The following is a 25,491-nucleotide window of genomic DNA, read 5'->3' as shown; positions in this document are numbered from 1 at the left end:
CAAAACGAACAAGCAGTGCAGCTCCAAGTGATGAGTAATTCATTCATGATTAATTCAATTGCAGTAAGTGTAAATATTTTATACTGTAATACAACGTGTCTGTGAAAATTCTCATTCATCCAAGTCATGTTATCCAAAGACCTTAGTTGCAAATGGACGTCTTGGAGCTTAATAGACGTTTCGTTCCTCAAATGAGTGTACAATGGCGCGATATCAGGGAATTATGACGTAATTTTTATAAGTGCGATATAATAACGAATAGCCCCGATTATATAAAATATACAGTTTTGTCTGCACTGCGGTGTTTTTTTAAATCATACGTTCCGTGCGCTCCCATTCCTACCCAAGAGACTTGTGCCTGAAGTGAGTGCTGCATTTAAGTGGCATCGGTACGATCGTAAAAACAATTTTATTACCGGAAACAACTCGTCAACTCAGTCAATATTTTAGTAGTTGCCGACTTGCCTTGATACCAGCGTCTTATCTACGGTATTGTACCAAATACCCTGAACGTTACACATAAACCATAGAAATATAATATATATAAAATATAAATAAAAAGTTCGGGAAAACAATTAAACCGGAGATGCGAGGTTCCGCCACCATGTAAATGCAGCACAACGTGCGTCATACATTCGTGAACAGAGAACATGGCGGCGGTAATGTGGGGCTTTTTTAAAAAGTGTGAAAAGAAGACAGTTCCTTGGCTATTTGAAAAAAAATGTTTCAAGCTGTTTCTAACGCGATTTTTGTTTTTATCTACGAGAGAAAAACGCGTCAAAATGGGAATTTTGGTCCTACAAAGAAGCTGCTGTAACAACCAGACACCAGAAACACCGTTGGAGTGGAGTCGTTACGTTCTTTGACCCTCAGAGCCCGGGAAACATCAGTGAGTCTTTATTTTATATAATAAAAATTAACTGCTCTTCTTTGTTCCTGTTTTCTTCCTGGAAGTTTCTTTCATCTGTACCCTACAACAAACAGCTCTGGACTCTGACCCTGTCCACACCTGTTGGCAGAGAGCCTCAGAGCCAGACATAAAATTCAATATATGACCCAGGTTGTAACAAATTTGACTGATGGTCTCGAATCATTTCATCAACACAGAACAACCAGCAGACATGAAATTATGATAAAATATCATCAGCATTTTACTGATTTAATCTAATTCAGTTTGCAGTAGGACACCAACCACAAAGTATACAATGTATGTTTAAAGGGTTTTTTTCTGCGAAAAAAAAGAACCACAAGTCCTGTAAGTGAAGGTACGATCTCCGCTGGGACCTGACCTAATTATCATGGGAAGAGTTTGATCAGATAAAGACACTGACAAGAGCTGAGGAGAGAGTGGAGACACTGGACAAAGGATGATAGAGATGGAGCTCCCAGGCAAGAGCAAAAAAACACAGAAGATTTGTGAATGTAGTGATGGATATGAAGATGGTTTGTGGGAAAATGGAGGGAAAAAGAAGTGGGAAAAGGAAAATGAAAAAACCCCATATTTTCAAATTTTATCCTTTGGCCCTCCAAGCCCAGTTATACTGCAGTTAGGCTGTAGTAAATTTGTTAATGACTAATTCACATCTTCGGTAAATTATATTTTAGAATTTTACAAAACAAAAAATGTACTGACATGGAAGACATTTCCGCTGAGGTCCAATCAAATCTGCCCTCTCTTCTCAGTTTTCTATGATTTTTAGATTGTTTTCATCTAGTGTCTAACTCAGAAACCTGCAGCCTGTAGATTATTCCTATGCCAACAAAGAGAAAATGAAGGGGAAAGAAGGTAAATGTTGGTCTTTACTCACCACTGGAAATCGCTCACTGTTCTTCGGCTGTGCTCTGTGAGCTTTTCTTAGTTTTTGTTCAGTTAAGAACACACACTCATGTAGACTGCAGTGATGTCAGAGTGGGCGTCGCCGTACCTGGATGGCTCATTTTGATTTGACTCAAGATCTGTCTTTATTGCTATTATTATGCACTTAGAAATACAAATATGTGTATATATGTACATGTATGTGTAAATAAATATTTTAAAAAGTTTCACCAACATAAACAACAGGTTACAGCTAGAGATGATAGCATATAAAATGTATTAATTAATCAGAATTTCACTTTATTTTTAGCGAATACTTTGAGTCTGTTTATTGCATACATTACTGGTTTTTACTTAAATTAGAACAATAATGTACGACTGCGGACCTTCGCTGTGTATTGGTGGTTGCGTAAACCCCATGACGGCGATTTGCAACGATTTACGGCACTGGCTTTCTACACATCCGGTTCGTCATGGAAATGGGAAAGTGTTGCTTAAATGAAGTTTGACCAAGTTAGCTTGCCGTATGACGAAGATGGCAATCACCGGGCAGGTGCTGCAGACCTGGTAGTGACAAGCGCTGTGTAACAGTCGAAAAAGTAGGTTCTTTAAGGGACATAGGTGTGACGTTATGGTCGTCAGCGTAATTTAAGTTGAGCATGTGGTTATTTACGAAGGAGATAGTCGGTGTTTTGAGGGTAACCGAGCGTCCTTGCGTCTTTAATTTTAGTTTATCCATTCTCTACTGCAGGCAAACGACGGCTCCTGGCGTTTAAAGAAGAGAAGCAAAGAAGCATGAGTTTGGACCAGAAAGAACTAAGCGCCCCCATATTAAAGAAGAAGCAGAGGTGTCTGTCAAACAGGAGGAGGAAGACGTTATTGCTGTGACTGAAAGGCCTGACATGTTGCCGTTTCACCAGTGTCTCAAAGAGGAGAAAGGAGAGCATGGAGATCCAGATTCAGCAGTTCCAGTCTAATGGACACGTTGGACCAGGTACTGTGACATACACACAAAAACACTTATTCTCTATTTTGTTGCGCAATGATGAGCTTCACAGACAAAAATCTAATTAAAAATATTAGAATGATTATTAAATATTTTTTACTTAATTTGGTCAATAATGACAGAGAACAGAGATGGAAACACATTACAAGACCATTAAAAGATGAAAAAAGAGCTTTATTAGCAGCCAAATGCACACAAAAGTATACATTTGGTGTAGTACATACAGTAAAGTGCTTTAAAGAGTATATCATACATTGGGATTTATGTACAGTTTTTCAAGATTTAACATGATACTGTTTGAATCATTTTATATAGATTGGTGTTAATGTTATACAGATTTATTATGTAGACTGTAAAATTGGTCACAATGTTTCATGTGTGAAGTGAAGATGCTCTTGGTGAAGGAAGTAACTGTCTGAGGCACACAATTTTTTAAGAAGATAGTCAGATTGGTGTTAATGTTATACAGATCTATTATGTAGACTGTAAAATTGGTCACATGGAATTTTCTAACTTTTTCCAGCCATATATCATATATCCTCTTTCTTGTGAATTTATAATGCAGACGAGTTACATGGCAACGTCCAAACCATAAAGAATACTTTTCATAGTAAAGATTACTTGGCTTTATCGTTGCTCGTATATGTAAAGTTAATTATAGAAATTCAATTTGTTGATGCACACAGCAGTAAGACATTTTACCACGGCAAAAAATGAAAACATTATGGTTGGCTTATATGCGAGTTTTTGTAAAAATCACCATTTTGGGAATTTTCAGGGTTCGGCTTATACGCAAATCGGCTAATCCTAAATGTTCCCCGAAGGGAACTCCCGTGGGATTAATAGTGCTATCTATCTGTCTATATATGTAATACATGAGTATGTACGGTATGTACTTTGTACTGTATGTTTACTTTGTCAACTGCAAATACTTCCCCAGTGTAATTTACATAAGCAACATGTGCATGATTACATCACTATGATTATCTGTTTTCAAATAATAATCAGTATTCATTCATTTTTTTTCGTGAAGTTTCTCATGTGATCTCAGGTGACTATTTTGTCTAAATTTTTTCCCGCACTCAGAGCAACTGAAGGGTTTCTCTCCTTTGTGGATTTTTTCATGTGTCCGCAGGTTGCTACTCTGTGAAAACGTTTTGCCGCATTCAAAGCAACTAAATGGTTTCTCTCCTGTATGAATTTTTTCATGTGTCCTCAGGTCACTCTTTTGCGCAAATCTTTTCCCACACTCGGAGCAACTGAAAGGTCTCTCCCCTGTATGAACCTTTTCATGCGATTTTAGTTGGAATTTAAGTGTAAAACTTTTCCCACACTCGGAACAACTAAACGATTTCTCCCCTGAGTGGAACTTTTCGTGTTTCCTCAGATTACTAGTTCGTGTAAATGTTTTACCACACAAGGAGCAACTGAACGGTTTTTCTCCACTATGAACTCTTGAATGTGTCCGCAGATGAGCCCTCTGCTTGTATCTTTTACCACAGATGAGGCACATAAATGGTTTTTCACCCGTGTGAACTTTCTCATGTGACTCCAGAACACACTTACTTATAAAGGCCTTGCCGCACTCTGAGCAGGTGAACGGTTTCTCTCCCGTGTGAATTTTTTCATGTCTGATCAGATTAGTCTTTTGTGTGAATTGTTTTCCGCATTCAAAACAACTGAACTCCTTTTCTCCCGTATGAATTTTTTCATGTGTCCTCAGGTTCTTCTTATTTGCGAATGTCTTCCCGCATTGAAGGCAAATAAATGATTTCTCTTCAAAACCAATGCACATTTGTTTCAGTAGTTTGGACTTATAGGTTAATGGACTGCAACAATCAGGGTAGCTTTCAACGTCATTACCCAAAACCGGAGTATTTGTCTGTGTACTCGACCGATCAGACTCCTTCCAACCACCTTCGCTCTCTCCGGACTCAGAAAAACGTCCACTCTCATCCGTACTACATTGTTCTGTCTGGTCATCTAGAGCTGGGGTTCTGACCAGTCCTCGTGCTCCGTAGTTCTCTCCGTCCTCTTCAGTGTGATTCTGACCAAGTGGTGAAAATCTGGGGACCCTTTCTTCTTCCTCATCTTCAGTCTTCACAATCACAGCGATAACATCCACATGCTCCTGTTTAATACGAAGTTCCCCAGTTTCTTGCTTTATCCGACGAGGGTCCGACTCCTGTTGTTCCACAGCCGTTCTACACGTCCTTGGCTCACAGGGGAACTCTTCTTTAATCGTAAAAAAACGCTGTTCACCTGCAGGAGCGAGTAGAGAGATTTAATACCCAAACTGCAAAACGTTGTCTAGAAAAACCAAATTTTTGTAATGTAATGTTTAGCGGCAGCGCCGATCTGCTCATGTGTGAACTAGATATGGCTTGACCGGTGGTCAGAACAAAACAAACACGCTAGGTGGATTAATCACTGGAGCTACTGTAGGTCAGAAACGTGGACGTACGTAGAAAGACTCCACCTTCGTCACTTTGGAAACCAAAGGTGGAGCTAACTTTTGGTTTCCAAAACTACAATATGGCGCCTTCAGGTTCATCAAAAATGTTATGCTTATGTCAACCTTTACATTCCACCTGTTACAAAATAACTTTTAATAATGTATAGATTTAGATCGACATGGGTTTAATACAAACTAACCTGTTTACTCAAAGAAAATACACAGTAAAGACATAAGCCTGAATTAATTTCAAATGGTTTATTGAAGTAGTATGAAGCAGTTCAAAGAATTATTAAACAATTTGGTTACATAATAATGTCGTAAATACTCAGGCTAGTAACAATTTTACAAAGCTTAAAGTTAGAGCGAGAGAGAGAGAAAGAGAAAAAGTACTCAGTAACCTTCTTTGTTTGATTCTTGGGTCCAAGAAAATTTGACAAAAAGCTCACGGTATTTTGACATGTAACGATTTTTCAAAGAAACTGATATATGGTGTTCTTGTTTTTTTATGTACGTATTTTTTCCCTTTTTACTTAAGTAGTTTAAGGTAGAGTTCTCAGCTTTGGTCTTCTTTGTTAAATTCAGTGGTAGTGGTAGCAAACTACTTCAACACAGTCATTATGATATCATGTTTGTTGTAGAATTGCCAGGGTTCACACTATGCTTTTGAGGTCACCTCCCTGCCGTTGCTAAACCACCACTTAATTTAATTTTCACACCTTAACAAAGCAAAAAACGTTAGCCTTTTTATTAGTAGCGCATTACTCGCCTGTTGCGCCTCCGATCCTAATTTTTTTTTATTTTATTGCTCACCATTTTGTTTGTTGGAGGTGGTTGAAAATGAATTGGCACTGCTATTGTGAAATCACTGGGGTCCACCCTGTGGAAAAGAGGTTAGTGCTCTTGAGAACAAATGGTTGCTGGTTCTATTCCCAGCTTATCTGTGCAAAGTTTGCATGTTCTCCCAATGTGTCCCGAAAAAATTGGCACACGTGGATCTAAACCCGCCGTAGGTTTGTCTTTTTAGTTGGCCCTGCGATGAAACTGTGCTGCTGTTGGTTTTTTTTTTTTAATACAATAATAAACCGATGTCCTAATCTGTGACATGCTCAGTGTCGCCCCCATTCTTTTTTTCGACTGACAACTGACCACACTGGTCCTTTTTTTTCCGATGGCGTTTGACTGCCTGTGCACGTAGGCGTTTTTTGGCGTGAGTAGTTTCGTGTTTTCTTAGATGGCTATTTTGTCTAAATTTCCTACCACACTCGGAACAACTAAATGGTTTTTCTCCCGTGTGAATTTTTTCATGTGTCTTAAGGTTACAAATTTGTGCAAAGCGCTTACCACACTCAGAGCAACTGAATGGTTTCTCTCCTGTATGAACGTTTTCGTGTATCATTAGGTCTCTCTTTTGCTTAAAGCCTTTACCGCACTCTGAGCAGATGAATGGTTTCTCTCCTGTGTGAATTTGTTCGTGTGTTCTTAGTCTGCTTTTATGTCTAAAACTTTTACCACACTGAGAGCAACTGAACGGCTTATCTGACGAATGGATTTTCTCATGTGTTCTTAATCTATTCTTTAGCGCAAATGTTTTACCGCACAATGAGCAACCAAATGGTTTTTCTCCTGAATGAATCTTTTCATGTGTCTTAAGTTTGTCTTGTCTCGTAAAACTTTTGCCACACTCAGAGCAACTGAATAGTTTTTCTCCTGTATGGATTTTTATATGTGCCCCCAGGTCTCTTTTTTGTGAAAACCTCTTACCACATTCAAAACAACTATATGGTTTCTCTCCTGTGTGAACTAAAACATGTGACTTTAGCTTATTCATTTGTATAAATCCTTTACCACATACAAAGCAACTAAATGGTTTCTCTGAGTGAATTTTTTCATGATTCCTCAGGTTGGTCCTATGTGCAAATCCTTTACCGCACACTGAGCAACTAAATGGTTTCTCTCCTGTATGTTTTCTTTCATGTATCCTTAGATCTCCTTTTTGTCTAAATGTTTTACCACACTCCGCGCAACCAAACGGTTTCTCTCCTGTGTGGTATTTTTCGTGTTTCTTCAGATAACCTTTCTGTGTGAATCTCTTACCGCACACAGAACAACTAAAAGGTTTGTCGTCTTCGTTATCATTTTCGCCCCGTAGCAGGAGGAGTTCGTGTGAAAATTCTACACCGTATTCCATACAGTTACGTGTATCGTCTCCGTTACCTTTCGTGTCACTGGGGGCCGCTTCATTCTTCATTGCAATTAAACTCGACTCACTTAGATCTTTCCAATCCCCCTCACTTTCATCAGTATCGGACGAGCAGTCGACCTCCGAAAAGTCTTCAGGGTCGTCCTCAGTACGAAGTCCTAATGATCCAAATGAACCAGAAATTCTTTCTGGTTTGAGTTCCCTTTCCACTTCCCCGTTCTCCTCACCATAACCCTGATGAAACGGTGAGAACTGAGGTTTTTCTTCATCTTCTTCTCCTTCAAACTTCACACTCACTCCAGTGTCATTGATGTACACTTCCTCCTCTTCCTCTTTAATGGACGGACACGTGGGCTCCTCTTGAACTACGACTGTTTTCCAATCCCGCTCATCAGCACCAGTCTCTTCTTTTATCTTCAGGCGCTCCTCTGTATGATTAATTGACAAACATGACACTTATGTAAGTACGTTGTAACAGTGCAATAATGCAACCATATAAAATAGGAGGAACAACCATTGTTTTACACTCCAACCTGTTAACAAGTGGGGACTACAGATAAACTAATATACTGTGGAAAATATACGGCAAAAGTCAACGAACGTCTGCCGTCTTTTTAAAAAAACACTTTGGCTTATCGATATGTTAGTAATAGATGCGAGCATCATTGGTTCATTTGGAAAACTTCAGCATTCCGGGTGGATGAATGTGGACCAATAGTAATGCCTACTTAGTAATAGTAATGATTACTTAGAAATAACAAGTCCATGGTTTCTAGGGGGCCGATTTTGGCCCGCGGGCCGTATGTTTGACACCCCAGGTCTATACAGCTCTGGTACTAATTATCTCCATCTATAACTTAATTTACAAACGCACTTGACTCAAAAAATTGTTTAAATAAATATTTTCTTCTTTTTTTTAAACACTAAATGTTGACTTAATTGGAGTTCCGACGTAGCCTTTTTCCTGAATCCGTGACAGTCACGCAGTAGCATCATCTAACATCTAACATTCTACTCGGCAACAAACAACACTTCCGCTTCTCTCTGGACTTCTTCTAGCTCCACTGAACAGACACTGACCTGCCGTGTCAGGCCCGATTCTGGGCTTCAGCTCAGCATCGAGCAGCCTCCCATTACGGCAGTTCTCCCGTTCTTCCAGCACCATATCCTCCGCCATTTAGCCGCTCGGTTGCTCCGTTTCTTCTGCGTCTTTTCCCACTTGGAGCATTAAGTCTTTCGGCGGCAGCGTTGACCCGCTCCCGCAACGCTAGCTGTGGATGAATTTAGACTTTATCCACAGTCCGTGGGCATATTCAAAATCAAAGATGGACTCTGTAACAAGAGCTCCGCCCTCGGTGACTTTGGGGACAGCGGGTGGGGCTAAGTGCTGGCTCAGAAAACTACAATATGGCGGATTTTCTCCTTTTTTCAGCGCTAGAGAAACAAACAAAAGAAATAACTTAAAAATAAAACATGAACCTTTCTTAATTTTCTTTTTTTTCCCCTTTTTCTCAGAATGGCCAGGTTTCTGTGATTACATTTGTCGTTTTCAAAATGGCAAAATAAGACTACCGAATTTTCTAAAAGCGGAATTTATTTAGCTGTACCCGTGCATGCGAGAATAAAACCTCTATTTAACAGCAAAAAAAAAAAAAAAAAAGTTGTAACTAACACAATTAAATATGTAGAAAGACATCTGGTTATATCAAATATGTCTGTTTATTATTCATCATATACAACAGTGCTGGTGAACGCCGTCTGTATCCACTATCTAAAGGATGCCTCAACTCTCTGGTAGAATTTGAACGGTTTATTAAGTTAAACTCAGTATGGGGGAAGATGCCAGCATCGTTAAACAGAGAGGTGATCATTTTTTATTATACAATAAAATAGTAAATAATCAACAGTATTTTTCCAAACTGATTCCATAAAACTCCAAACTCATCATTTGGGAAAAATGCACATCAATAATTGGTCGCGGGCCGCAATTGGTCCTAAACTTGAACGGGGGCGGGCTTCTCATGGAGCGTTCGCGTGAACTACGAAAATTAAGACATGTAAAAGTCATGCATAAAGGTTAAAATGCTTTTATCACTTTCTACGCCATCTATTGGTGAAATGTGCGTATTGCAGGGAAAAGGCAGAAGTATAATGATAATATAAATAAATTATATAATTTGGAAAAGTTAAAAAGCTAAACGGGCCACATCCGGCCCCCGGGCCTTAGTTTTTCCCATTCCTGGACAAACAGTATTTTAATAATGCTTTATCCAACATTCTTTGTCATTTTTCTTTCACAATTTTCCTCCCAAATGTTGTATGCACGTAATTCGACATATTTACGCAACAGTTTAAATACAAAGTGCAAGTCAGGAAAGGAATCAGACAGTTGACTGTCAACAATGACTCTTCTTCACTCCTCGTTTCGTCAGTTTGACATTTTTCAGTTGCACAAGTAGCATTTCAATCAAGTCTTTTTAAATCAGTGCTTTGTATGAAGAGAATCGTTTGAATCGACAGCTCACTGCAGCCACGCTGTCACGTTCAATCTCAAACTGTGTGTCAGCAACTCAGGGTTTCTCCCTTTTATGACTTTTCTCATGTGACTTTAATCCACTTTTTTGAATGAATGTTTTCCCACACTTGGAGCAACTGAATGGTTTTTCACCCGTGTGAATTTTCAAATGTGCCTTTAAATCACTCTTTTGTTTGAATCTTTTACCACACTCGGAGCAACCGAATGGCTTCTCTCTTGTATGGAATTTCTCGTGATACTTCAAACCACCACTTTGGATAAATCTTTTACCGCACTCAGAGCAACTAAATGGTTTCTCACCCGTGTGAATCTTCAGATGTGTCTTCATGTCACTCTTCTGTGTAAACCTTTTACCACACTCGGAGCAACCGAATGGCTTCTCCCCTGTATGGAATCGCTCATGGGTCCTGAGACTACTACTTTGGTTGAATCTTTTACCACACACAGAGCAACCAAAAGGTTTCTCTCCGGTATGAATTTTTTCATGTGTCTTCAGATTACTCTGTTGCGTGAAACTTTTCCCACACATAGAGCAACTAAATGGTTTTTCTCCAGTGTGAATTTTCTCATGTGACTTCAGACTGTGGCGGTGAGAAAAGCTCTTACCACAGTTGGCGCAACTAAATGGTTTCTCTCCTGTGTGAACTTTTTCATGAGACTTCAGATCACTTTTTTCTGTAAACCTTTTACCACAATTGGAGCAACTAAATGGTTTCTCACCTGTGTGAAGTTTGACATGTTTTCTCAGATTACTTTTTCGGGTAAACTTTGTACCACACAAAGAGCAACTAAATGGTTTCTCTCCAAAATCACTTTCCTCGTGACTTTGGAGACGCAATTCATATCCAAGTTCGCAACTGCCGAGTTCTTCATGAGCGTTACCGCTTATGTCACTTGGAGCTGAATTTCTGTTGGTCATTTTCGAACCCTGAAGTTCGTTAGCTCCATTCCACTCACTTTCGCTGTCTTCAGTCTCAGACGAATCTACGGTTGTATTTTCAGCACCTCCTTCTGGATGTTCTTTTAAACCCAAGCTGCATTTCAGTTCCGTGAAACCAGGAATGAGATGTTTTTCTTGGTCATCCTCACTCTTCACAACCACAGCAACGATATCATCCTCTCCTTTTTCTTCTTTGATGTGACAGAATTCGGACCCCTGCAGGTCTACACTGGGACTGCAGCTGGGAGACGACTCTTCTTTAATCCCCAAAAACTGCTGGTGTTCTGTGGGAGAGAGTCAAGACTGCGTTAAGTCAATCTGCACTTCATATTGTTGTGTTTAAACATTTCAGTTCCAGTTTGACTCCAGTGTTCAGTCTGATTCCCATTACCTGCTTCAAACCCGTGTGGACATGACATGCCTGCTCCATGATTCTCTGTGGTCTCTTGGACTTGACCCTGATGAAACCCTTCACTCTTCACAGTCACGACAGTGATGTCGACCCGCTCCTGTTCAATAAACAGTTCCTCCTCTTCCTCTTTAATGTGCGGGTGCTCCGGTTCTTTCTGGCCCACACTGATGCTCCACTCCTGCTGCCCTGGGAGAAACTGTTCTTTGGTTATGAACAACTGCTTTTTGCCTGCAAAAGACAGAAAGGACACAGAGAAATCACTAGAACTAAAAGTCCTACTAGAAGGTAATCAAAACTGCAATTCTACCCTTTCTGTTCAAAAGTAAATAAATTTAAAAAAAGTTTTCCTTTAACATCTATAAAAAATATATACTATATACAAACTTTTCTTGAACTTGAAATTTTCAAAAGTCTAGCTCATTAAATAACTTTATTTTATTTGGTTTCTATGAAACTAGATTTCGATTTTTTTTAAAAAAAGCTACGTTTTGGTAATCTATTATAAATTAATGTTTGCACTGCTGCATGTTACACATTCAGCAGACCAAGGATTTGCATTCGCACTTAGGCTGCCCCTGCAGGGGAGAACGGGGAACTACAACCACATTCTGTTTACAAACAGAATACAGTACCCCAAATAAAAACCAGAATGCTGCGAAATGCAAGGCACGAGATCGTGGACAAGTCTAGACTAGACTGCCCGCTGCAGGCAGTGAAATGGATCACACCTTAGTTCATCGTCTATCATCATTCTCCTCCAGATCTGCTCTGTCTGGACTTTTTCCCAGCTTCACTGATCACAAACTGACCTGCTGTGCGCAGCCTGACGCAGCCTCCTAGCAGCCTCCTCTGGCGGCGGATCCCCGGCTCTGACCGCTGGGTTTCCTCCAACACTCCGGCCATCTCCTCCGCCATTAACCGCTCGCCGAGCAACGCTCACAGCTCCGGGAGCTGCGCCGTGTCCTCCCGCAGCAGAGAGTCGTTCAGCGGCTGCGTTGATCCGCTCACGCAGCGTAAGGCATAAAGAGACACCCTGAGCCCACCCCACACAATCTACACTTAATGGTGTTGGCTGGCAACTGCTGCCGGTTAAAAAAAAAAAGAAAAAGTGGCGTGTATTAAAAAGCCCCACCTTCGTTTTTCTAAATATGGAAGGTGGAGCCAAGTAATCGCTTTAAAAAACTACAAACGTGGCGGATACACGAGCCGTGCTATTTGGATTTAAAATTTCAAACATCTGTCAGATGTTAACTTTAAAGAACAATTTTATTAGGAATTGAAATAAAAAGTAACTATTTTCGATGTATCTGACAATTAAGAAAGAAAAAAATTATATTATATTATATTAAAAGCAACCAATAAAATCAAGGCTCTTTTGGGTGCTCTTGAAGCTTGCAAAATAATACCACATTTAATCTTGCTTAAATATGTTGCTCCCTCCAGTACAGAAGGTGGCAGTAACGCACATGGAAAGCTGGTACCATTCGCCATTAGGCGAAAAAGAAGAACAACATCCATTGGGGTGGTTGTTTTTCTGTGGGCATTTATGCTAATGTTAGCCGTCCTTTTGTATGTTTTTGTATTTTGCTTCGGAATATAGCTAAAATATGCCGCTTTTAACAGCTGCAACTGACACTATATGAACATAGCATTGCTGCGACTGTAGGTTTGCTGCTGTTGTTTTGGGGGAAAGGGAGAGAGCCGAGGCAGAGGAGCAGTGCACCGGGAGGAGGCACTGCGCCGGTCTCTGTGTTTAGGTCAAGTACAGTGCAGTGAGACCGAACACCGGAGCCTGCGCTATGCCGATTTGTAACCCGTAGTCAAGCAGCACGTGACAGGTCAGTTTCTTATTACCTGAGTCGGTGAAGTAGGGATAAGCCATCTAACCTGCACACGAACAGCGGTGCTAATGGTCTTAGCTTCTCCTGCTGCGAATTTACATTATATTATATGCCCAAATCGACACCGCCGCCATATTGGTTCGGGCAAGACAAGTAAACAATTAGTACAAATATTTATTTGATTTTAAATGTTTTGCATAAATGCAATTAAAGGAGCAGCAACACAAATAAACATCGATTTCTAGAGCAGCCAATGATGCTAACCGACCGAGGCACTCTCTTTAGAATGATAAATATTTCCATATTCAACTTAAAAAGACAAATTAATTGGTGGAAATCATACCACAAACATGTTCATAATAAAGACTTGCGTCATGTCTGAAACCTGTCAACTTAGGAAACAAATGTGCAATGCTTTGCGCAATTAATTTTACAGTGGGAATACGGACTCATAGTGACAGAACAGAACTGCTCTCTTTAGTCTATTTCACTTGTTCCCACAGATGACCCACAAGTGTTCTTTATTAAGGAAGAAGTTACTTTTTAAGCCAATGGATTTGCAACATACTCTGGACCAGGAGGAATTTGAACAAGTCTACGTTAAAGAGGAGAAGGAGGATGATATCGCAGTGACTGTAAAAAGTGAGGAGGATGAAAATAGTCCTCCGTCCTTACAGTTGAACCTGAACAAAGAAGACACCGTGGAAGAGCAATCATCGGGGAGTACTGGACAAGATGAATGTTCTGTACCAGGTACTAAGAATAAGTCAACTCACAAACTCTTTTTAGGAGAAACACTGAACCACATACTACTAAGAAATACGAATGATCTTTTGAGAATTTTAGCTTTTATTTTTATTTTTTTGGAGCTTGTTGTAGCACAGATTTATTTTAAAACAGGATGCACCGAAATTAAAATTGAAACCGAAAATGAAGAAACCAAGGCTGAAAACCGTAACACCATTCCATGCATGTACTGTGTACGAAACCTCAATGAAATCAAGGCACTGCAATTGCATACATTAATAATAAATAAGTAAGAAATTATTATTGTCCAAATAATTAATTGTCAAATGTCTGGCAGAGAAATAGAATCTGGGTCCTTCTCAGATATATTGAAATACGTCCACACCGCAGACATGTTGGCGCTTTCAGACAAGCGCGCGGTTTTTGCTTGGATCATGACAACTTCCTGTTTTCTTTTTTTTAAATATATTTTTGAAGGAACAAAATCTTATAACCTGTAAGGAGAGTCCTTTTTAATAAGTCTCAATGCTCTCATCAGGAACAAAATCTTAACCTGTAAGGAGAGTTCTTTTTAATAAGTCTCAATGCTCTCATCCGCAGATGACGTGCATATATTGGAAATTAAAGAAGAGGCTTTCCCAGAGCAGATAGATTGGAGACCTAGGGAGGACGAGACGGAACCACACGTCAAGGAAGAAGAGGAAGAAATTTGCATTAAACGAGAAGAGGACGGTATCACAACTGACACCGATAATAGTGAGGAAGATGAAGAAAATCTTATGTCCACGCGATTATATTATCAAAGCATAACTGTTGAGGATAATGTGGACTGTGAAGAAGGACCGAACCAAGCTAGGAATTCATACCTACATTTTAATGATGATTTGAAGGAAACCAATGAGTCGTCAAGTTCAACGACCCTCAAAGCATTTTCAGTTTCCAATGGTGCTAGACGTAGCTCAGCTGAACAGCGGTTTAGTTGTTCGGAATGCGGTAAGAAATTTACCTACGAGTCAAATCTGTTGATACACGAGGTAACGCATACTGGAGAGAGACCATTTAGCTGCCTCGAATGTGGGAAAAGATTTTCCACCAAGTCAAATCTGCTGACACACACGAAGAGTCATACTGGAGAAAAACCATTTAAATGCTTTGAGTGCGGGAAAAGATTCACCGCCAAAAGTAGCCTTATAACACACAAGAAGCTTCACACCGGAGAGAAACCATTCAGTTGTTCTGAATGTGGAAAAAGTTTTGGTCAAATTGGAGGTTTAAGAACACATGAGAAAGTTCATACAGGAGAGACACCATTCATTTGCTCCTACTGTGGGAGAGGATTCTCTCGAAAGGATAATTTGAAGTCACATGAGAGAATTCATACCGGAGAGAGACCATACAGTTGCTTCAAGTGTGGGAAATGTTTTAGGAAACGGAATGACCTGATGATTCATTTGAAACGTCATTCAGGAGAAAAACCGTATAATTGCCTTGAGTGTGGGAAAACATTTATCCTGAAGAGAAATCTCACTTTACATGCAAAAATTCATAAAAAAGAAAAAGCATTTAGTTGTTCGGAATGTGGGGAACTTTTTATTCAAAAGAAAAGTCTAATTGCACATGAGAAAAATCATAAAAAAAGGAAACCGTTTTGTTGCTCACAGTGTGGGCTACGATTTGAAAGAAAGAATGAGTTGGTGGAGCATGTGAGCGTTCATACAGGAAGTACCTTTTGTTGCACTGATTGTGGTGAAACATTCGCAAATGACAGCAGTCTGAATGCTCATGTGAAAATTCATACTGCAAAGAAACCTTTTAGTTGTCCCGAGTGTGATAAATCATTTAGCCATCAGAGCAACTTAAATAGACATGTGAAAATTCATACTGGTGAGAAACCATTCAGTTGCTCAGACTGCAAAAAAAGATTTTTTTGCAAGAGCAATCTGAGGCTGCATGAGCAGACTCATTTAGGAGAAAAACCATTTAGCTGCCCAGACTGTGGGAAAAGATTTAGTCAGAAGAGTAACCTAAAAACACATGCAAATACACATTTAACCGAGAAACCATTTGTCTGCTTTGTATGTGGCAAAAGATTTACAATCAAGAGCAGTCTGAGGTTACATGAGAAGATTCATTCAGGAGACAAACCATTTAGTTGCTTAGAGTGCGGAAAAACATTCATTCAAAAAAGTAGCTTAAGGTCACATGAGCGAATTCATTCAGGTGAGAAACCTTTCAGTTGTTCTGATTGTGGTAAAACATTTCGTCACAGGAGTGGCCTAAGAGCACATGAGAGGCAGAATTCAGGAGAAAAGTCTTGCAAAACTGGTCTATGACCAACATTTGCCTATTTAATTATTTAACATTTTAACAAAGGAACAGTATAACTGAATATTTTAAATGTGCTGTAAAACATTTGCTACCTTCAAGGGATCATTTGAATTACATTTTATCGTTTGTATATTTATCTGATCGGGGTAATTATATGTCATTGCAGTTTTTGAATTCCTGCATTCTAGGACTGTATATGTTAGCTTCCCTCCACAGTACAATTCAATTCTGCTAAAACGAAATGACTCCAGTACAACTGCACATCTTGAACATAGAGTCTGCATCCCTGTCCTTTTTTTTAGCATGTACCCGACATACACGGTATTGCTATTTTGTGTTTCTTTCTCTGAAATTAAGATACACATCTGGTAAAAAAACACTATTTGTTTTATTAAAACAAGAAAAAGAAAAGAGCAGTGAAGATTGTTCTGTTGATCTTTTCAAAAGAATTTGTAAATGGGACATGTTCCACAGCACCGTATCGTACACTGTTAACAACATTAGCCATAAGCACTCCTCCTAACTCCTTGCTTGTTGTGATCCCGTCAAGGGTTTTCAAATTGGGTGAATGTGAGCCTCCCCTATAGAGTGGGTAAAAACAGCGGAGCTCCTCCTTTCCCAAAATCCTGTCCACCTGCCATAACCCACACACACCTCTGCAGTAAATGCACTTTCTGTGTGCTCCTGGCAATGATCAGTTTCAACAACAACCGATAGAATGTATTTGAAAACGTTTTATTTTCACAACTTTTAAAAAAGGGCATTCATAAATGATTATTTGTACTTCATGCATGCAACTTCATTCAGGCATTCTTGTGACTCTATGGCGCCCCCCAGGGGAGGCGGGCCTCACCTTATAACTTTTTTTCATTATGGCAGCCTCTGTTCTTCACTCCAAGCCATAAGCCTGGTAATCTGAAGTGCCTCGAATATTTTGTTTTTCCAAAGGCTTAACTTCTGAATAATTTAAGGCAGTTTTAGTCACTTGTGAATGTGATCACATGCAACCTAAAGAGCTAATGAAAATCTTGAAGTAACCAGTATCACACAAGTTTATTGTCAACTTTGTGACTAAAGATCAACCAGGTCATGAGTATACATTCATTAATTTTGAGTTTTTAAATATTATTCGCATATATTTCTTGACATACTGTATTTCCAGTGAATACCATTTTTTTGTCCAAGTAAAAAGCCAAGCGAAGTAGAGGTCAGACAGACATGCATGCCTGGGAGGTTAAAAAGTTTCTACTGAAATCAGAGAAATCCAGAGCAGGTGGAACTGCAAATGGATTTAAACAACCTGTTGACATTTCTTTGAAGGGATCGTGGGCATCAGATAGCGCACTTTCTTCCAGAACCTTGAGTTCCACGCTGCAGCACCCCGATATTCCTGTGACCATCTCAAAGGGGCAGTCTTACGGATTAAATGCTGAAGGCTGATGGGAAGGTGGGTGTATCCCGAGGGCTCGGCACCTCCCAGCTGTATCAGAATCACGTTTAACTCTCGTTGCACCAGTGCATGATGGAGAACCACCTGGACAATTTAGATTATAATGATTTTAATCAACAATTGGAATATTTAGTTGCTATTAGATCCTTTTATTTTTTTACTTTGATCTACTATGATCTACCAGCACTCCCTGTATGATCTTCAGGTAGATCTCAATCAAATTATTGGGTGTAAATTCTAGTAAATGAAGGAGTTTGGGACTGTATAAGTATTGATAGGCGCATTCACTTTTGGAAAAAGGAAAAGTAAGAGGTATAAGTATGTGGAAATTCAGCTTCAAAGGGCATAAATCAATGTTTCTTGAGGGTTCCAAATTGACCAAACGGGTTGCTTGTGAAAGGCTTGTGTCATTTTATTTTTTTTCATACATGATTTATGTAGCTTTTGCTCCTACCTGCCAGTCATGCCATTCCACTCCTGGAATTCCACTGTTAAAACAGGCGAGACTTTGGTCTGTGCTCTCATTTCTTGAACCCAAATCAGGGCTTAAAATGACCATCAGTCTCCTGCTCTTGTTGATGTTGTCCTCTACCATTTCCACACGGTCTGTGGGGTTTGAGCAAAGATTAGTGCAATTGAGGACATCAGTAGCATCCACTGTATGGCTTTATCTTTATTAGGGTTGGGGGGTAAATTGCTGTGGCCAAATCCAGCATTTATTAGGCAAGGGCAGGGGACACCTTAAGATTGTAAGTCCATTGCAAATTCACATATAGACATAAACAAGTATTACCACTCACAGTCGTATTGTCCCTAACGTCAATTTTTGTGAGTGACACGTAAAGCTATATTGTTCCTAAATTTTTCCTAAATATTGTTCCTTCAATTTTTGTGAGTGACACGTAAAGCTGAACCTTTACCGAGTTTGTTTTTGATGAATTAATTACAGAAACCGGTCCAAATTGGCGGTTAGACAGTAGCGGTCGATGCGGTGTCTACTCACTATTACTGTATATGCATGAGCCGATACACGGTTTGCCGGTAAAGCAGCAGCAGGCGAGGGTGACGGGTGGAAAGGGACAGCGTAACTTGGCCCGGTGGATGGAAAGTTTCAGTCAAAACACTGTGAGGTGTTAATATATATAAGGACATTGATGTGTGAAACATAAGCAACGAAGAAACGACGACATGCAAAACAGGGAGCCGTTAGCATAGATACCAGAGCTAGCGTGCAGGTTCCTAGCACGAACATTGGAATGGGGTGTTGGGTTAAAAAAAAGGAACGTACGTGTCTGGAATGTACTTTAAACACCTGTTTATATCTATTCGTGTATTCAGTTATCTACAAAATTGGTTTGAATTGAAAAATTATGTTCGTTTAAATATTGATGTGTGATTTAAATGTTTAATTAATTGCAAAAGTACCAACACTAGTGAAAAATTCCCTTAGACTACCCAAAGAGTTTTCACTATGCAGCCCCCACTTTTAGATTAGTCAAATATGTTAAGTTTAGTTTTACTTGATTGTATTTTTATGATATCTGCTGGTTAAGATATTGACTACTTACTTACTTGAACTTAGTTTGAAATCATATCTGGTCCAATTTGTAATGGTTCTTTTTATTATTTTGTTTTTGTTTTTTTTTTTGTACCTTGACGATTGCAATATACCAGAGATTCGATCGGTCAGAAAAATGAACGGGTGAATATTCACAGAATTTGAGCCCTACCTTGCCCAGGTATGTCATCCCTGCCATGAATGAAGAGTCGATATCCACACTTCTCCTCTAGGACATTGGGTAAAACATGGTTGAGAAACTGACTGAGCATGTCCTCAGTGTCCTTGTCCATGAACTGTGTCTGGTAGACCACGTAAGCATCATAAAACCTGGCATCTGTTAAAGAAAAGTAGGTCATATATTGTTTTTATATTGTAATAGTGTACTAAACAGAGAGATCTAACATCACTGTGTTTTGAGGGTCTTAATCGTCCAGCTGTAAGGCGTTAATTCAAACCCCATGCCTGTTCCTAGGAGTAATAAACAAAACAAAATACGTATCGAATGGAAACAAATAATTCTTTGTTAAACAAAAAGTCTTCGAACGGACACGTTTGTTACATTAGACAATATATATGTATATATTGTGCCGCTCATACATTTATAAATTATCGCATTAAATATGTAAGCAAAGGATAGTTTAAAAGATTTGAAGTTACCTACAAGATTGTTTAGGGTTTTGATGCGTGAGTGCTCCTGTCATCGCATGATAGCTTTGTGTTATTATTAGATTGTGTTTAATTAGCAAAGGTAATGTATATTTTGTTAGGGAGCATATGCTAATGCAGATTCTGTAAGGTTTTACTTTTGCAATATATGATATATCAGTTCCCCCTCTGCACCAGGAACTGTTTACTCAGTTAGAATATCTCTAACAATGTTAGAGATCCTGTCTTTGGTTAGCAGGGAAGCTAGTCTGAACCTGGTCTGTAGATGTCCTTAAGTTCATCCCAAGTTCAGTTCAGTGGTGGTAAACTCCTCTTATTGTGAGAGCCTGTCAGGACGCAATGGTGCACTAGGGGGTGCTGCTGACTAATTAAAGCTCTCTGTGCACATTTTGCTGGAGTGCAGTGTTCTGTGATACTTCAGTGATTTTTCTTTGTAAAAAGAAATTCTGAACAAACGACCTTTAGTTAAAAGATCTAGTCGGTAGGCAAGTTCTCTGCAGGTCAACTACTGACCCTAGACAGGCTGCCAGCCTCAATCAGCATCAATAGTTTTGGTTTCACATATTTTTTTTAGAATTGTAAAAGAATGACCTTTGGTCTGCGTGTACCTTTAGGGTGGCTGCAAAGTTGGATGTATGGTCTGAACCATAGGGTTAGGTCGATAACGAAGCACTTTACCAGGAGCGCAGCTAACAGACAGAAAAAGATCACGCATGCTCCTGTGACCGCCAGTGGATAGATTGATTCTGAAAAACAAACGCCATCAAGGAAGTTCATGTTTTATTTGTTGAAACACTTCAACGGTGGCTACAATCTGACCAAGTGAAAAGACATCCCACATCCTAAAACAACTCCGTAACCTTTACATTCCCTTTATGACTGACCTCCTTGTTTAAGTCTTAAATAGACAGATTCTGTTGTGTAAATGTTGCGTCCTGTGCATGTGAAATTAGTATGGACGTCATCAGCAGTAACTGTATCGATCGTCAGAATCTCAGTGGCAATGGTCTGCTTGGAAGTTTTCCCAGTGGTTCTGACAAAAGAACATAGAAGATTTGATCACTTTAGATTTTAGAGGAGACAGACAGTCAGACAGTTATGTGAAAATGCTATGCAGCTAAACACAGTGACAAATTAAATCACTGAAAGCCAAAAACCAGTTATTACAATTTATTATTGCACTGAACAAACTTTGAAGTACCATGGCTAGCCCAGGATATATTACCAGTTCTATGGTATGTACTTGAAAGTAATTTATATTATATTCTTTTTGATTGTCACTTAATTGTGTAGGACTGAATGCTGAAACTGATATCGGTGTCACGGCAACCCTACTCAGACCCTTTCAGGTTAAGAGCTATTCATAATTTGTGACGAGTGCTACAAAGGATATTCTAAATTTTGTCGTCTTTATATAAATAAATACGAATTATAAATATATTTATAGAAATATAAATCTAGTCTGTCATAGACGGTATAGTCATTGTAAAGAAATATATATATTTTTTTTTTAACCAAGTCCCACCATTAGCAGTAATTAAAAACATGTAGCCAGTAGTATGAAAGTATGAAAAGTTAATGCATGGGTGTCAATGGATGTTTTTTCTCTTTGTTTTCATGCAGTACAAGCATATTTGATATGTATTATTATTGTTTATATTTAATGAAAATACGAAAAATATCCTGAACCTGACGAATATGTTTATTTCTTTAGTTTCATCAAGCCATTGAACATTGAATTGAACACCCTAATGGGCCGGTTTTGCCCTGAGGGCCGTATGTTTGACATCCCTGAGTTAATGGGAAATTTAGTTGAAAAATATAATAAAGGTTTTGGTAATTAATTGCAGGTAGAGGTAGAAAATAATACTGTAAAGTAGTGAGAATGAAGGAGGATTAGATACATTTATGGGCCTTCTTAAATGCAGTACCATGGAAAAAGTACGTTGAGGTGAAACAGAGTGAATAAAATGTACTGTAATATAACATTTGTCTATTTAGAAGTCTGTTGGGCTAATGTTGTAATTTGCTGTTTTAACTTACAGTTCCGTGTATGTATTGTATCTTTTATTTTTAAATCCCTGGTCTTCGACTCTGTCACTTGAGCTCCAGTGAGCAGAACATTCCGTTTCTTCATTCTGACCACATAAGACTGTGCAGTTCAGGGTGAGTTTCTGACCTGGTGGAAAATAAAAGACACATCGCATTAGACATAATTGAAACATATTTGATGATCCTTTGTTAGAGAGTGGGAAGAGACTGATCTTGAATTGCCCAAATTGTTGACTTTCCTTAAAAATAATACAAACATCTGTATTAAAGTCATTAAAATATTACCTTCATACACAACCTTCAGAAGTTCCATCAACCCTGGTGAGATGATTTCCAACCTGGTAAACATGTCCTCTGTATTCAACGTTAGAAAAAAACCCAACAAATGTTATGAGCATCTCCAACTTCCTAGTAACACTTGTTGTGATGTCAGTGATCTGCACTGGCATGGAATGCTCTCTTACCTACAACTCTAAGCTCCCTGGAGCCTGATGAATTGTACAGCTTCTGATTGTATTCCCAGGTGCACATGCAAGTGTAGATGTCCTTATTCTCTCTGGTAGCACTATATACCCACAGGACGTTTTGGTTACCAGGTATAAGAGAGAAGTTCTGCAGAACAAGTGCAAACACTGGGGTTAGAGACTAGAAGGACTTCTAGACTAAATAAAAGACAATGATATGTCACCATCTGGCCAACGCAGCTAATATTTTCTCCATTCACTTAGATAACTGCCGGAGAAGGCAGCATATGAAGAAGTTAGTTTGCCCACTAGCCTTGAACTCGTTCACCTAGTCCCAGCCTGCTGTCGTTAGCCTCGAACTCGTTCACCTAGTCCCAGCCTGCTCATAGAGATTACGATGTTGGTAAACACAAGCTGTTGGCGGTAGTGCTGGCACCGGGGCAGTAGAGGAACTGGAATGGGCTAGAAGGAACATGGTATGGACTGCCCCCAAGCACCTGGCTTTCTTCTGCTTTCTTCAACCATGAGGCTAAACTCTCATCATGCAATTTCAACGTCGCCCTAACCTACTGCCCTTGTTTCTGACCAGGGTCTGCAGTTCTGCAGCACAGGGGGTAGGGGGCACATGATCATAATATAATTATTAGGGCTGGGAGTTGACAGCCACCGTTTTCAGAAGAGGCAAAATTGCTATCTGTAGCTCAAAACTAAAGAAAGGTATCTAGAATGAAACAAATTGCGGGTTTTTTTGTGGCGCCTTAAGCAACTTCCAATATGTCTTATGACCATATGTTACTCGATAATTATCTGTGGTGACACCGTCCCCCCCACACTGCTCCACTGTTCACTTTCATGTTTAAAAACTGAGGTCACATTTCGTTGTGTGTGCAGTGGTGTGCTGTGTCACAATGACGAACAATTCACTTTCACTTTCTTTATTCCAGCCACTATTTTGAGTGACTTTCAAAATTACCCAGGGTGTCTCTGTAGTCGATCTACCTTGTACCAGCTATATGTTCCTCCACGTTTTTGACAAGTGTCGTCGACAGGCTGTGGGCAGGTGATCCTTTTGTTAATGCCGGGCATGTCAATTTCTCCATAAAGAATATCGGGGTTTCCTCGCTGACTTGCCTTCAGGACTTTAAGTAATAGATTGTAATTGAAGCACTTTTCAGAAGAATCTGTACGCCTAGAAAATAGAAGGAAATTTTTAGATATTTTAGATATTTATATATTAGATTTTTCTTAAATGCAATAATGAAGTTTCATTTGGCAGGCAACTCTGAAGGTGGGGGAAATACTTTGAAGCAAGATATTACTTACCATCCAGTGTAAAAGCCAGAGTCCTTGACGAGAAGGTCTAAGAATACAAGGTTGCTGTTGTAAAAATGTATTCTCTCTTTCTTGTCAGATGAAATCGGTTCCAGGTTGGTGTTATTTTTGTACCACGTCAAATTGCTTTTGGATGGGTTCGAATGGGAACCATGAGTAAAATACAGAGCCTCGCCTTCTAAAACAGTCTGGGTCACTTGGAAGTTCTTACAGTTAGACCGTCCTGTTTCTGGAAATAGGTCAGAAGAATTTATACAGATGAAATGATGGTTACTGTTATGTCCGATAATATCGACCGACCAATATCATTGGCCCGATATTAGCACGATTATGTTATATCTGTAAGAATCGTTTTCAGGTTTTTTCACCGCTATTTGGTTTTGGGAAATGTTGTGTGCTCTAAAAAATAGTTTAATGCCCCGGCAGATGCCTCAGTGCTCTGAAGAACGTTTATTGAAACAACAATTGCAGTAACTCGTTCTAAACTCCTTTATTGTGCTCAACCCAGCTTCCCCAAAAACTCCTTTTCCTAACCTGGCACTCCCTCTTCCTCATACACACACCTCCTCACTCCCACTCCCATTCCCCTAACTGTTCACTCCTTCATAACACATGAACAGAACATTATGAACGACAAACAAGTCTCTAGTCACTAGATGGCAGCATTGCAGCTTATTTCATTGAATCATTAATGATAGAAGTTGTTTAAAATGAAACAGAACTAAACATGTAGTGACTTTACCTGAACATGTAGACAAAGGCATCATAACAAACACCAAAGGGAGAAGGAGCCTTACTGAAACATACATCATCTGAGAGAAACACAAGTGAGAATGATTAACATGCCATACAAGGTCACACATGTTGTTATTGTTATTCTTTAGCTTAGGTAATATGAGTGAAAATGGAGCAAAACATCATGTATGATGCTAATGTAATTTAGCATTTGCAAGTATTCCTTTGTATTTGTCCTGATTTCGTCGTCGTAGTCTAAACCTAAGAATCAAGTACTAGTTTCTTTATCTGTCAAAAATTTAAAAAAATTAAAAAACAAGAAAAAGGGAGAAAAGGGAGAAAAACTTAGCTATATGTTGTTTGTCTATTTCTGTAAGTATTTTCTTATAGAGAATTCATCATGTAGAATTCAAAGTGGAACCAATGGCTTTCAAGACCGTGTAGTTAAGCCCTTATAATAATAATTACAAAAGACCTCGTTTTGTCTGGAGCGTGGCATAGAAATGTTCTACTTATTAATTTTAGCTCTCTTGAAAGGTGAATGATAGCAGTTTCACCATTATAAGTTAAATTAAAGTACTGTTTTTTTTTTTTACATGACTGGTTTTGTGTTTGTACATAAACACTCCCAACACATCATGTCAACAGCAAAAAAGAATTTGCGTCTGTACCATCATCATTGAATCATCAAGTTTTAAAATACCATTGCAAAATGCATATTACTTTCAATTGATGTTTTAATTTAAGAGTGTATTTCATTTGAACTTACCAAAGGAGGATGTCAAAATGTTCTGCTCTGCTCTGCTCTGCTCTTAGACACTGAATGGCATACACACCACACGAACTACAATCCTGACCGTTTATATACGCTACACACAAACAAGCCCTTGCACGTTCGCGTGCGCTCCCTTTTGTGAAAAGATAAACACACTTTGATTGCGTTTTTT

The 25,491-nt window shown here is 39.1% G+C and overlaps 5 protein-coding genes across 8 annotated transcripts in view; 1 reads left to right on the top strand and 4 right to left on the bottom strand.

Annotated features, from left to right (window-relative positions):
- The window catches only part of LOC103391983 (E3 ubiquitin-protein ligase TRIM39-like), a 4,811-nt gene extending 2,824 nt beyond the window's left edge, over nucleotides 1-1,987 (bottom strand). The window contains exon 1 of the mRNA XM_025063863.1: nucleotides 1,809-1,987. The gene's annotated coding sequence lies outside the window, so the exon portion shown is untranslated. The remainder of the gene's footprint in view (nucleotides 1-1,808) is intronic.
- LOC103391972 (gastrula zinc finger protein XlCGF26.1-like) lies at nucleotides 658-17,297 on the top strand. Of its 4 annotated transcripts, none has more exons than XM_025063858.1 (4): nucleotides 658-889; nucleotides 2,568-2,810; nucleotides 13,713-13,962; nucleotides 14,557-17,297. In XM_025063858.1, exons 2-4 carry the CDS (start codon nucleotides 2,793-2,795, stop codon nucleotides 16,287-16,289), a joined length of 2,001 nt encoding a protein of 666 aa, XP_024919626.1. In that variant the 5' UTR covers nucleotides 658-889; nucleotides 2,568-2,792; the 3' UTR covers nucleotides 16,290-17,297. The 4 variants fall into 4 exon arrangements, with proteins under 4 accessions (XP_024919626.1, XP_024919627.1, XP_024919625.1 ...); XM_025063857.1 differs by lacking the exon at nucleotides 658-889 and adding an exon at nucleotides 2,195-2,415; XM_025063859.1 differs by lacking the exons at nucleotides 658-889; nucleotides 13,713-13,962 and adding an exon at nucleotides 2,193-2,415.
- On the bottom strand, nucleotides 3,342-8,856 carry LOC103391970 (zinc finger protein 3 homolog). Its single transcript, XM_008328475.3, has 3 exons — nucleotides 8,561-8,856; nucleotides 7,495-7,908; nucleotides 3,342-5,084 (listed from the first exon to the last, which is right to left on the bottom strand). The coding sequence occupies exons 1-3, from the start codon at nucleotides 8,655-8,657 to the stop codon at nucleotides 3,838-3,840; spliced, it is 1,758 nt and encodes a 585-aa protein (XP_008326697.2). The 5' UTR covers nucleotides 8,658-8,856; the 3' UTR covers nucleotides 3,342-3,837.
- LOC112488263 (zinc finger protein OZF-like) lies at nucleotides 9,178-12,283 on the bottom strand. Its single transcript, XM_025063575.1, has 3 exons — nucleotides 12,178-12,283; nucleotides 11,348-11,596; nucleotides 9,178-11,240 (listed from the first exon to the last, which is right to left on the bottom strand). The coding sequence occupies exons 1-3, from the start codon at nucleotides 12,281-12,283 to the stop codon at nucleotides 10,051-10,053; spliced, it is 1,545 nt and encodes a 514-aa protein (XP_024919343.1). The 3' UTR covers nucleotides 9,178-10,050.
- On the bottom strand, nucleotides 17,004-25,491 carry il1rl1 (interleukin 1 receptor-like 1). The gene is made up of 12 exons (XM_008328474.3): nucleotides 25,314-25,491; nucleotides 24,552-24,621; nucleotides 23,801-24,038; nucleotides 23,477-23,666; nucleotides 22,478-22,625; nucleotides 22,299-22,367; nucleotides 22,005-22,140; nucleotides 20,846-20,994; nucleotides 20,570-20,707; nucleotides 19,465-19,629; nucleotides 18,189-18,340; nucleotides 17,004-17,818 (listed from the first exon to the last, which is right to left on the bottom strand). Exons 2-12 carry the CDS (start codon nucleotides 24,619-24,621, stop codon nucleotides 17,576-17,578), a joined length of 1,698 nt encoding a protein of 565 aa, XP_008326696.1. The 5' UTR covers nucleotides 25,314-25,491; the 3' UTR covers nucleotides 17,004-17,575.

This window comes from Cynoglossus semilaevis, chromosome 16 (genome assembly GCF_000523025.1).
Source record: "Cynoglossus semilaevis isolate Cse_v1.0 chromosome 16, Cse_v1.0, whole genome shotgun sequence".
In the NCBI taxonomy this organism is placed as follows: domain Eukaryota; kingdom Metazoa; phylum Chordata; class Actinopteri; order Pleuronectiformes; family Cynoglossidae; genus Cynoglossus; species Cynoglossus semilaevis.
Note: the sequence above shows the minus strand (reverse complement) of the source record. Positions and strands in the feature narration are given on the sequence as shown.